General features: G+C 36.4%; 1 protein-coding gene across 5 annotated transcripts in view; it reads right to left on the bottom strand.

The window, feature by feature from the left end:
* The window catches only part of EPHA5 (EPH receptor A5), a 433,113-nt gene that overhangs the window by 73,206 nt on the left and 346,347 nt on the right, over nucleotides 1-13,560 (bottom strand). For 3 of the 5 annotated variants that reach the window (XM_004383346.2, XM_012557556.1, XM_012557557.1), the window contains exon 8: nucleotides 10,608-10,713. In XM_004383346.2, the coding sequence (XP_004383403.1) occupies nucleotides 10,608-10,713 (106 nt within the window). The remainder of the gene's footprint in view (nucleotides 1-10,607; nucleotides 10,714-13,560) is intronic. The other 2 variants (XM_004383344.1, XM_004383345.1) reach the window with 1 other exon arrangement.

The following is a 13,560-nucleotide window of genomic DNA, read 5'->3' as shown; positions in this document are numbered from 1 at the left end:
AGAGCCCTAAAGTCAGAGCTGATTTCAAGCCACAGGCCCTCAATAACTAACTGGTACACCAGGAAAAATTATATAACTTTTTTATTTTTTTAATTTCATATTTAACATTGTATGTCCTAGATACGTTTCCAGAGGGGAAAAGCACAAATAAACATCCCTTTCATTCCCGGAGTTTAAACAAACAAACAGAAGAAATATGTACGTGGTATATAAATGGCAATAAGAACTATGAAGGAAAGAAAGAATATGGGAGATCTGGCGTGCAGAGGAAGAAATTGTGGGTTATCATTTCAGTAAGCCCAACTGAAAGGATGAGATTTGAGAAAAACTTGCAAGAAATAAGGATGTAGCCATGAGGTTCTCTGGGGCAAGAGAGTTTCAAGCAGCAGAATCAATGCAAAAACTTTAAGGCTGACCATTCTTACAATGTTCAAGAACCCGTGCAATACAACTATTGGTCTCTTCCATCTCTTCCCATCTGGAGCAAAAGAGAGTGAAGAAAACCAAAGACTCAACGAAGCAATTAGTCCAAAGGATTAATGGCCCACATGAACCATAGCATCCACTAGCTTGAGACCAGAAAAACTAGATGGTGCCCGACTACCATTACTGACAGCTCTGAGGTTCCGGTTAGAGTGGGAGAAAAATGTAGACAAAATTCAAGTTCATAAAAATGAGCAGATTTACTGGTCTGATAGTTACCAGAGGAACCACCAAGATTATAGCCCTAAATCCCCCCTGTAACGTGGAATTGAAGCCACTTCCAGAGATCACCTTACAGCCAAATAATAGACAGACCTATGAAATAAACAATAATACCCATAAGGAATGTGCTCTTTAGAACCATCAACTACAGGGGACCACACCTGAGGCTAATGAGGAGGGGTTGACCAGACCAAGAGGTAACACCTGGTGGCCCATGTTGACTAAGTCACAGGAGACATGATATAATTAATTATGATCATGTGGGGAAGCTGATAAAAGCCCTGAGCCCTAAGGCTCAGAGGAGCTTCTCAGTTGGTGACCATGCAAAGGCAAGAGTAGTACATCCCTCTTTGGGACAAGGTAGCTTCTTGCTGTGACCCCTCCCACACCCTACCATATGTGTCTCTTTGTTTGTATTCTTTTTTGGTTGTAATATAGTTGTAGCCATAAGTATTGTAGCCAAAGAGTATACTCTGTGAAATTCTGTGAGTCCTTCCAGTGAATTAACAAATCTACGGGGCAGTGAGAATTGGCAGGGGCAGGTATCTGCCTATTTGGCAGTCTGAAAGAAGGTGTCCTCCTACCATATGAACTCTGACCTACCTCTGAGTGGCTTTAAAAAAAGGCCATGGAGTCAATTCTGATTCATGGTGACTCCACGTGTTACAGAATAGAACTGCTCCATAGGGTTTTCTTGGCTGTAGTCTTCATAGAAGCAGTTTGCAGGCCTTTCTTCAGTGAGCCTCTGGGTGGATTCAAATCACCAAGCTTTAGGTCAGCAGCCAATTGTAAACCACTTGCACTACCCAGAGACTTTTCTGGGTGGCTAGGGTCCAAGAAAAGTAGCCGTGGTGGTGCAATGGTTAAGCACTTGGCTGCTAACTAAAAGGTCGGCCGCTCTGCAGGAGAAAAGACATGGTGATCTGCTCCAGTAAAGATTAGCCGCTAGGAAACCCTTTGGGGCAGTTCTACTATGTGTCCTATAGGGTCACTATGAGTCAGAATTGACTAAATGACACACAACAACAACAGTGTCTGAGAAATGATGCATGAGCAGCTGGTCTGAATAATGGTGTCTGTCTCACTTGTGAGCTCTGATCCAACTCTGGGTGGGTTGGGTTGGGGAGAGCGTGCTGCGTGAGTGGCTGCTGACCAGTATGGAGAAGTGGAAGGGTGAGAATTGGATCCATGCCTACATTTTAGGGATTGAATTCATGCTGATCCTTACCACTCAGTTAGCAACAAAGGGGGGATTTGCCCACTTTGCCGCTTGCTTAGTGCAAACAGCAAAAATACAATTTTATCAGCTGTAAATTGGGGGTAAAACTAGTACTTGCATACAGTGTTGTTGTAAATATTAAATGAGATATTACATGTAAAACACTTAGAACAGTGCTTAGTAGCATGGGCTATGTAGTTCCTGTTAGGTATTATTATATTTATTATCAATATTATTATTATGATACTCATTATGCAAAGAGGCTTATCTGAAGCTTTTTAAATACTGGATATCCCTTTAAAAATACCCTCTAAGAAACCATGATGTTTTTATATCAGATAAAAGCTGAACTCTGAAAGCTGTTTAAATTAAGTATTTTCATTCAAAATGCTTGCATAATTATTTTATCTAGCTCCAAATAATTTTGAAGAAAAGTTTATAAGTTCAGGGAAATCTACCCTCAAGCCATTTCTTTTGCTTACATAAGAACAGTGCCTTGCCCATAGTAAAAACTCAAATTATTTTTGAATTAATGAGATCCATCCTTTTGGTTCAAATTAAAAAAAAGTTATTGATGCTACTATGAATGGAGGATTCCAGTTTTATTGTAAACTCTTCTTTTTACCCCTAACTGTTGTACTTTTGCTTTATGAAATTCTGTCTACTTATCAGGCTACTTAACTATGGTGGAAATATTTTGGGAAAAGGGCAGTGTCATTTTAGCTCATAATCCCAGCACCTATTTTTTTGATATGCCCAAAAAATGTTCGTAGACTGAATGATTGGGAAGAATATATCACTTACAATCTGTTATACTTAAATAAATCTGTAAATAATTACAAAAGGCTCAATTTTAATATTATTTTCAAGTAATAAAGAAAACTCTAAAGCAAGGTTTTGCATAAACCCATTCTTTTAAGCCTCCATAGTCTTAACAATTTCCCATTGATTCTCCAAGTTTCTGTCATGGTCTCAAGTATAATTTTGACAGGTTTGTGAACCTCCATGTATCGTATCCATTGACTTCTAAAGAATTTTCACCTCAGGTTACTATGAGACATTTCAAATGGATTGAGTTTCAAGAGTATAATGAAACACAGAGGAAAATAGGATTTAACAGTTTCTGGTCCAGCCACAGGATTTGAACATTACCAGGACAAACAAGGGGAGATCTATTGCCCAGAAAGTGGTTAATCCTTTTTAGCAGTAATTAAATCACCTCTCAGAATAAGTTTATCATCTCAGAAACACCACAGCATGAAAGTAACATTATGAATAGCCTTAAAATCATGTCTAAGGACAAGCAGCATGAGATAATCATTCTGTCTCTTCAGCAGCTGTAGGTTTTTTTCTTTTTGTTCCAATTTCAAAGTTGGCAAAAAGTTCTCCCTTTTTTTGTGTTTCTATGCAAGAGTACGTGCATGCATTTTTGTAAGAATATGTGTAATACTCAGTGTATCTTTTATTTACCTCTGCATGCACATGTACACTTAAAATGTGAAGCCATGAAATTTTCTTAAAATTTAATTATGCTCATGAACACTTTATAAATGAGGGGTCTGAAACAGAGTATCAAAAATTACTCTTTAACTCCATAAAGTCTATATTTAGAAAGGTTCAAAGAAAATATAGTTCCTGTACACTGAAAGATGAGTTTTCCCTAGGCTACTAATTTCTGTTAATTTAAGCTTTATAATAGACTAAAAAGTGTTCAGTAATCAATTTTCAGAATTCAGAATTTAAATGTTTAAAAAGGGGAGCACAGAGGGAAAAAGTCAATTTAATAATATCAGTGATCATCTTTAAAGGGAAGAAAAGAGCTAAAGGATACAGTAAATGACATTCTCAAAGATGTAATTGGAAGAGGGTGGAGATGGCAATCACTAGTGAAAGACTGGTTGATTCAACAATTTATATTCATAAAATAGTACATATATGAGAAAAAAATTACAATATGAATGTTATCAACATTGTTACCAATAAAAGAGAAAGATTAAAAAACAATTACAATATGCCATGCATATCAGGAGACTTAATTTATACCTATCCTACGATAATTAGTCAGTAGTTTGCTGAGAACATGTCAATTGTTTTGTAGATTCACTAAAAGATAATTAAAGATTAACAGAAAAGAAAGTAGTAAAAAGAGAGTCTGAACCCCGCTTAAAATGCCCTGTTGGGATGTTTAGCACTTTTAAAAGGGAGGATCATCAAAATTCTACAATTGGCAAAAATTCTAAGATGGTATATGATCCTTTGCTATTTTTAATAGCACTTTTACATTCAAGACTGATACTTGTATGTATTATTTTAAACTGTATAGGTAGGAAGATTCAAAAAAATCTGCATTATCAGTTTAAACTATACTAAAAGGATTATAAATATATGATATTTATATGATATAAAAAATATATGATATATTTTTCATCCTTCAGTATATTATAGAATAAAAAGCATTGATTTTTTATTTGAAAAAGGTTAGTCTCATAGTACTCAGTGTGTTATAATCTGTGATCACATTTTCTAGGTTATTAATAAAAATATAAATTGTGAATATTACATACACTCAATATTGATATTTTTGCAATATATCAAAATGATATTAATCTTTCCGTACCACTACTTGTCTTTGTTATCTAGTGCTGCTATAACAGAAGTACCACAAGTGGATGGCTTTAACAAAAATAAATTTATTCTCTCACAGTTTAGAAGGCCAGAAGTCCAAATTCAAGGTGCCAGCTCTAGAGGAAGGCTTTCTTTCTTTGTTGGGTCTAGGGGAAGAAACTTGTCACCATACAACATCTGTGGGCCTGGTGTTCTTGGAGATCTACGTGTGTCTTGGTATCAACCTTCCCTGGGTCTAGGAGGTTCTCAGTGCAGGGACCCTGGGTCCAAAGGATGTGCTCCGCTCCTGGCTCTTCTTTCTTATTGGTAGTTAGCAGGCCTCTCTCTCTGCTGGCTTCTCTCTACTTTTATCTCTTGTAAGATAAAAGGTGATGCAGGCCACACTCCTTGAAACTTCCCTTACATCAGATCAGGGTTGTGACCTGAGTAAGGGTGTTGCATCCTACCCTAATCCTGCTTTATCAACATAACAAGCATAACCTAATCCTCTTTAAGGTAACCTAATCCTGCCTAATTAATCACAGGCACAGATTGGGATTTATAACACATAGGACAATTACATCAGATAACAAAATGGAGGACAACCACACAATACTGAGAATCGTGGCCTAGTCATGTTGACATGTATTTTGGGGCAACAGAATTCAGTCCATGATATTCCATCGTTTAGCCCCTAAAAATTCACGTCCTTGCCACGTGTAAAACACTTTCACCACATCATATCAAAACCCAATGCCGTAGAGTTGATTCTGACTCATAGTGACCCTATATGACAGAGTAGAACTGCCCAATAGGGTTTCCAAAGAGCACCTGGTGGATTTGAACCGCTGACCTTTTGGTTAGCAGCCATAGTTCTTAACCACTACACCACCAGGGTTTCCTTCACCACATCATATCCCCCCAAAAATCGTAAGTCAACTCCAAGTCCAAATTCTATCCTGGGGCAAAATTTCTCTTCATATGTGAATCTGTGAAATCTAGAATACAAGTTATCTGCTTCCACAGCACAATGGTGGAATAGGCACAAGGTAGACATTGCCACTAAAAATGGATGAAATTGGAAGGAAAGAAGAAATAATGGGCACCAAACAAGTATAAACAAAGCATAACAATTTACATTAGCTCTCAAGTCTTGAAAATAATCCTGTTCTCTGAGATCATCTGTGCAGTGGCCCTACCCTCTAGACTCTGGGTGTTGGCCATGCTTTCTGAATTCTAGGTGGAGAACCCTTTGTCCTGGGCTTCAGCTCCATCTTCTGGGCCTACTGGACACAACTCTGCTCCCTCAGCTTTGGCTGGCCCCCTTCTCCTAGTCCAACTGAGGGGCAATCCCATTTCTTGGCCCCAGCAGCCCCCATTCTTCTGCCTCATAGGCATAGCAGCCTTCTCTCTCAGCTTTGGGCAGTGGATCTGGCCCCATGCCCCTGGCACTCGTGAATGGCAGCCCCACACTCCAGAACCAAAGTGGTGAAGAGCTGACTCTTTGAAACCTAGGAGGCCATGGCCCCACCCTTTGAAACCCCAGAAGCCACGGCCCTACACTTTGAGACCCCAGAGGTCTTGGCCTTACTCTTTGAGACTGAGGCAGCTTGCTTTCCATGCTCCTTGTCTCTTCTGCTTCTGCTTCTTGGTTCCTTGGTCTCTTGGACTCTTGACCCCTTGGGCTTCTTGGGCTGGCCTGGCCTCTGCCCTGCTCAGGCGAGTGTTACAGAGCTCTTTAGCTCTACTGATAAGTGTCTGGAGGCACCCCACTTTGCCAGGAAGCCTCCTTCCTGAAGCCACTCAACTATCTCTTGCTCTGTGGGTGAGCTCCTGCAGTCTCATGCTGGTCTCCTGGTTCTGCTGGAGCCATTTCTCTGCTGTGCCATCTCTAGCTTTACAGCTCTCCTCACATCCTTCTGAGCCCTCACCAGAATTGCCTTTGAGGTCCATAATTGCACTAACAGTCTCTTCAAGGCAATCTAGGTTTTTACTATTAGGCACCTTAAGATTCTTCCAGCCTCTACACATTATCCAATCCCAAAACTACTTCCACATTTTAGGTGTCTGTCAGAGCAGCACCCCATTCTTGTTACCAAACTTCTGTCTTAGTTATCTAGTGCTGCTATAACAGGAATACCACAAGTGAATGTCTTTCACAAAAAGAAATTTATTCTTACACAGTTTAGGAGGCCGGAAGTTTAAATTCTGGCTCCAGCTGTAGAGGAAGGCTTTTCCTCTCAGCTCTAGGAGAATTTCCTTGTCTCCTTTCAGTGTCTGTGGGTCCAGCATTCCTTGGAGATCTACATGTGTCTTGGCATCAATCTTCCCCTCGGTCTAGGAGGTTCTCAGCACAGGGACCTTGGGTCCAAAGGATGTGCCCTCCTCCTGGCTCTTCTTTCTTGGTGGTAGTCAGGGGGCTTCTCTCTCTACTGGTTTCTCTTTCCTTTTATCTCTTGTAAGATAAAAAGTGATGCAGGCTACAACCTAGGGAAACTCCCATTACATTGGATCAGGGCTGTGATGTGAGGGAGTTGCATTCCACGGTAATCCTGCCTAATTAACATAACAAACACAACCTAATCCTCTTTAACATAACCTAATCCTGTTAATCACAGGAAGAGACTGGGATTTACAATGCATAGGACAATTAGATCACAAAATGGAGGACAACCACACAATACTGGAAATCATAGCCTAGCCAAGTTGACATATATTTTAGGGGTGACACAATTCAATCCATGACATTTTAAAACTGTGTAGGTATGAAGAGTCCAAAAGATTTCTGCATTATCAGTTTAAGTTAAACTAAAAGGATTAGAAAGCCTCAATATTTGACATATTTTTCATCCTCCAGTATATTTTAGAACAAAGAGCATTGATTTTTTTTTTATTTTAAAAAGATTAGTCTCATAGTATTCAGTGTGTTATTATCTGTGATCATATTTTCTAGGTTCTTAATAAAAATATAAATTGTGAATATTATATATACTCAAAATTGATATTTTTGCAATATAGCAAAATAATATTAATCTTTCTGTATCACCTCTGCTGTATCAAATTGTTTTCAGTTAAAATATATATTGTCTAGGAGTAAACATCTGGTTTACAATATCATGAGCAAGAGAATAAAAGGCATAAAAGAGAGTAAGTTCAAGGTGAGAGGATAGTCTAAATATCATTATATCGTTTTATGTATTTATCAATCATTTTGTCAAGGAGAGGAGAGGAAAATATTATATATAATCTCCTTAGACCATTCCTGGAACAGGTTGTTTTCAAGTACTCAACCATAATTTCCCAACATTGTGTCAGATTTTACCATCACATTTCTTCATTTAGTTTATCCTTTATTTGACAGTTGCTTATTACGTTAATTTGGAACACTCTATGAACTACAAGGGAGGTAAAGTTTTCTTAGTTCATACAAAAATTATTAAGTTCTTTTCCTTGAGAGAGGCAGAAAAAGTCTTCCAGGGATCATATCACTTGGCGTTTAAATAAGTATATTTATATAATACAAACATCAAAGGGCTTGTTCACGAAGAGTAAAATACAGTGGCTGAACGTCTTTCAATCCTAAATCAAATGCCTTCTGAAATTTAGCAAAATAAAATAATGAAAATTTGATGCAAAATTTATTGATAAAATATATAAATTCCAAATTTATTTCTTAATGAAATTTATTAACATTTCAACTGCAAATTACTAAACTCAGCATTCTAGACTGGATTATGAAATTATGAATTGTATTACACAATATTTTAATATGAATAAGCAACTCACTATTTAAAAGGTATTAGCATTTTTCAAAGAATTACACATTTATAAAACAATACATCCAAAAATTATCTTATCAAGCCATGGATGTAGTTATGTGGAAAATTAAGCTTTGTCTCTTGAGTGTAGATGTTCTTCCAGTATGACTGAGAAAGTGTACTACCATTTAGTTCTTTTTTGTATAGGCAAGTCAGCCACATATGGAATAAACCGTGCGTGTGTGTGTGTGTGTGTGTGTGTGTGTGTGTGTTTGTGTATTTATTGCTGAAGTTATACTATCCTTCATTTACCAATTAATGGGTAGATTGAAATTTCTCTGAAACATTCTGTCTAATGTTAATATTACAGATATATCGATTATATAAAAGTCAAATATATGTATATATTTAGGATAGAAATTTCTAGAGAACAGGGGCTCATAAACATATAGGTAAGCTAGAATCCTTATTCAAATATTGTCAAATGCACATTAATAACACTTCAGTTAAATGAATACTGTGTGTTATGTCTACAATAAAATACTTCTTATATTTCAGGTATGCACTTTACTAAACTCTGAAACATGAAAATTCATTTGTTTCTCTCCATTCTTACTCATTTTTCATAAATGTGGAGACAACATACACAATTTTTTATGATCTTTGTGTCTCCAAACATAATTAATGTGTATTGGACTTCTTAGAAAAGAAAAAGCCAATTCATATCTAGGTGGAAGTAAATTAATGATACTACAAACCAATTCTGCAAATACATCATAATTATCTACACTTTTGGGGTACAAAAGACAAATTATCACATGGCATTTTTCTTGGTAGTTACAACTCAATCATCATAATTCTCTTATTTGGTCAAAATCTGAGCCAAGTTTTTATGACAAGACCAGTGAAAATTGCTTATCTAAATAGCAACTAGGTAGGCATTCTGCCCAGGTAACTTTAGAGAGTAGAGATCAGTGGGACAATAGATAGCTAGAAGGGGGACTTTGGATTATTGCTCCTCTACAGAACATAAACTGCCTCAAAACTAGAAATTCCACTGATGCATAATTGCTATTTGAATATTAAAATAAGTCATGGATTATTACCAATATTCTTAAGGAACCATTGAATACTCTTACATGAATAAGAACTAGCAGAAATGAGTTTTCAGATATAAAGAGAAAGGGTATTCAAATAGCATAACAATGTTTTATGAAAATAAACTGTCACCATGGTAATTTAAGGGTGTAGTTATAAATCTTTTCAGGGCACAATATGCAGTATATTGAAAAGCACCTAATTCTGTATATTTATGAGTTGAATAGGTGCTGAAGAGTCAAAAGTAAATGAGTACAGCGGGAACAAAATCAATATGAATATTGATTTTCTGACATTCTTTCGAACATTACAGTACATTTTCACATTTTTGTGCAGGTTTAAATCTTTCCACGAAGATTTTTATCAAGTTTTCTATAATGGTGTAATACCAAAACCTTTCCAAATGGACATTTCTCATTACAGCATATGCCTTCTAACAATTGCCTGCAGGTAAAATGAAAATACGTTCAGTTACAAAGTTTGTTGTAGGTTGATTATGCTCAGCTCAGTGTCAGAAAATGACTTCTACCAAAGGCTCTTATTCAGGCTCTACCTCTTCTATTTGTGTTGAAAAAGAAAAATGTAGATATGTTAGTACATATATTAATATATATGTAGATGTATTAGTGTATCTATTAACATCAAGTTCACTTTAAATAAGTCTATACCATCATGGATGTGTCCAGGCTGAAATCATTCAGAGGCTGAAAATTAAAGCATTAATTAAAAATGGCTAGTTATTTCCCAAAATGCGTGTTTGATAGAATATCTGCTTTGTGCCCATCAGTGTGTTAGAGTGCTGACTAACTAGGATTATCAGCCCTATTCCTATAAATCTAGTAGAAGCAGACATAGGTTTTCCAATACAGTAACCAAAATTGAGCAGGCAACCATACATACATTTGAGAGGGAAACAAAATCCAGATTTAAAAAAAATATATACGTATCAGAAAAAGAGATATGATTCTATTAACGACAGAATAAACAGTGACAAGTTAATACTAGTCTGTGAAGAGAATATACCTGGAAAAGAGAAACTGTGTGCTTAAAAAATTAGCACTAACTTGGACAAGGTAAGGCTTAAGAAACACATCCATACATTAAGGTTATCCACTGACATATTGCTTGCTTGATTTGTTTTGGGACGTGCATCGTCAAATGTCCAGATCAAGGAAATGAAGAGATCAGCTGCAAAAGATCAGAATCACAGTTTCCTCTCTTACCTTCCACTGAGGAGAAAGCCGATAACCACTGCCAACAAAATGGCTCCCACTGTCACAGACACAGCAATTATTGGAATCTGGCTTTCATCGCTGGATGCCGCAACTGCTGATAGGAGACAGGAATAGAGCTTGTGGTTAAAGTGATCATATGCATTCGAAATAAGAGCTACTTAATACTTGGGAATCAATTCATGGTTTAAGCAATTCTCCCACACTGGGCGGAGATTTCCCCCTAAGATCTTTCCTCAAAAGCAGACATCTTTAGGAGAAAATATTTACTCTCCAAATAAAATTCAAGAGTTTCACTAAGCCACTGATTATTTCCTCGCCATAAAAAATGAATACACTGTTTGCATAGTATTCATTTAGGGACTTAGGTTTGCAAGGTAAAATGTAATTTCATCATTTATTTCAAATACCTTAATCTATATAGGAGAGGCTAGGAATAGGAGATTTGACATTTACAGTCCACAAGCTGCTATGTTAGAGAAGAAAGTCTGGTTAACTCTGAAAGCTCCCCCTCAGCCCCATAGATGTAGGTTGAAGTCTAAAATGCTGTGGCTAAGACCTCATTGACTGACATTAAATATAAAACACTGTGCAGTGGTTAAGACCTCAGTCTGCTAACAGGAAGGTTGGCAGTTTGAATCCACCAACCGCTCCTTGGAAACCCTATGGGGCAGTTCTGTCTGATAGGGTTGTTATGCTTTCTAGAGAATATTTTATGTAATAAAAATATTTAATTTCAAGCAATAACATAATCAGTAAATATATTTTATATATAGAATTATTTTTAGAAAAATATCCAGGGACACATTTGTAACACTCGTAAGTCTAAGATGTGACTAGATTCACCTGTATCATCTTTTTAAATAGTACTTGGGATTTAGATTAAATATTTTATATTTTAACAATATAGATACCATAATAAGAGTACAATTGCACACACACAAAAAAGTATAATTACTATGGACGTAATTAGATACATGTACCTAAATTGGCAAGGAACTTTTGTTCTTGAGTTGATAACTAATTCCTCATTAAAATAACAAATCTATAGAATAAAATACATTTTATGAAAGTTTACAAGAATCCCTCATTAACAAACCTAGCATGTTTATTGTTTAATTTTATAATGTTGATATTTTTAGAGTATCACTAGTTTATACGCATAATCTCAAATTGTCAGTCATTTGAGCTAATCACAATAACCATATTTTCATGTTTATTTTTATTTATTTATTTTTTTTACAATACCTTACCAAGTCTTGGCATCATCAGTAACTTTTAACCTCCAAATACTTCTTTCTTTTCTAGTCACCTTGTCCTTGGATCTTTCTAACCAAAATTGACTGATTCTCTGACTATTTCTTGCAATGGTTTGTATTTTCAAACACTTGAGGTTAATCCTATTATTATTATCTGCTGGTTCATAGAGCCCAGTATTATCAAGAGCTTGTTCAAGGACATATATTATTTACAGTCTGAGTCTATGCTACAACTCTCCCTCTTCTTGGGTGATAACAGGTAATTCAACGGCTGTTTACTTTTTTTTTTTTTCCTTTTATTCTTTGATACTGATGTCTGGGGTAAGAAAATTAATTACTGGTTTATAGTATAAATTAGTTATGTCAGAAGTAATTCACTATTACCAGTAGGCTTCCATAAGATTTGCTTTATTAATCTATAAATTCAAATTACTTCTATTTTTCCTCAGTTTTTTTTTTGGGGGGGGGAAGCGGGTAGAGGGGACACTTCTAAAGAAAACCATGCAAGCTTGGCCCATATAAGTTCGATGCTATTCAACCCTTTCAGGACCAGTGGTGTATATAGGTACCATTTACATCATTGGGAAGCTACTGTCCCACTGACAGAACGTGCTGCTGGCAGGCAGGGCCCTATGTAACAGTTTGAAATGGAAAAAATAGGCGTGTGCCACAAATTACTGTTTTTATAGGGTATTGTATGAGGTGGTGCTGAATCATTGAATTTTGGGTAGAAAAAACATGAATTTTGAATTTTTTTTTGGTACACATATGTACCTTTGGACTCTGAGGATATGATTTGTGAATGAGGCATACAAAAAAAAACCACATTACCCAACAAAAACTCAGACACACTTAATGATTCAGCATGCCCTTCATTACGGAAAACACATAGTATCAACAAAAACTTAAAAGGAAAAAATAATTGGGTCATAAAAGGGTATAATTTTGTTTGGGCTCTAATGCCTTTGATTCTCTTACTAATTCCCTAACAAACTCATCTTCATAATGAGTCTCCCCCATTTTCTCTATATACTAATACATTCTAACATCCTTTAATTTAGAAATGTTAAAATTTAGGTATAAAATAGAGTGATCAAATCTGAGATTCATGGTTAAATATACCTGTATAACTTTATTTTGCTATGCCTAACTTCATTGTTAGAGCTCCCTCTTGTCTCCTCCTTCCTTCTTCAAAGTTTGCCCTCCAGGAGGGATTTTTGTTCCCCTATAGGATCGCTATGAGTCAGAATTGACTCGATGGCAATGTTTTTTTTTTCTTTTATCAGTTACTTCTCTGCTGCTTAAAATCCTGCACAGATATAACTTCTTCTTCTTGTTGCTGTTAGTTGCTGTAGAGTCAATTCTGAGTCACGGCGACCCCACGTGTGCAGAGTAGAACTGCTCCATAGGGTTTTCAAGGATGTGATCTTCCTGAAGCAGACTGCCAGTCCTTTTCTTCTGAGGTGACTTTGGGTGGGTTTGAACCACGAACCTTTAGTCTAGTAGTTGAGTGTTTAACTGTTTGTGCCACCCAGGAACCCCTTACATCTAAACTTACTGGAAATAGTTTGAATACCAACTCCAACACTTACCAGACATATGGGACAAGAGGAGTTATTTAACCTTCTAAAGTCACATTTCCTTCATATCTAAATAGGGATAACTTCCCTGGATCATTATATTTT

This window comes from Trichechus manatus, unplaced genomic scaffold (genome assembly GCF_000243295.1).
Source record: "Trichechus manatus latirostris isolate Lorelei unplaced genomic scaffold, TriManLat1.0 scaffold00108, whole genome shotgun sequence".
In the NCBI taxonomy this organism is placed as follows: Eukaryota; Metazoa; Chordata; class Mammalia; order Sirenia; family Trichechidae; genus Trichechus; species Trichechus manatus.
Note: the sequence above shows the minus strand (reverse complement) of the source record. Positions and strands in the feature narration are given on the sequence as shown.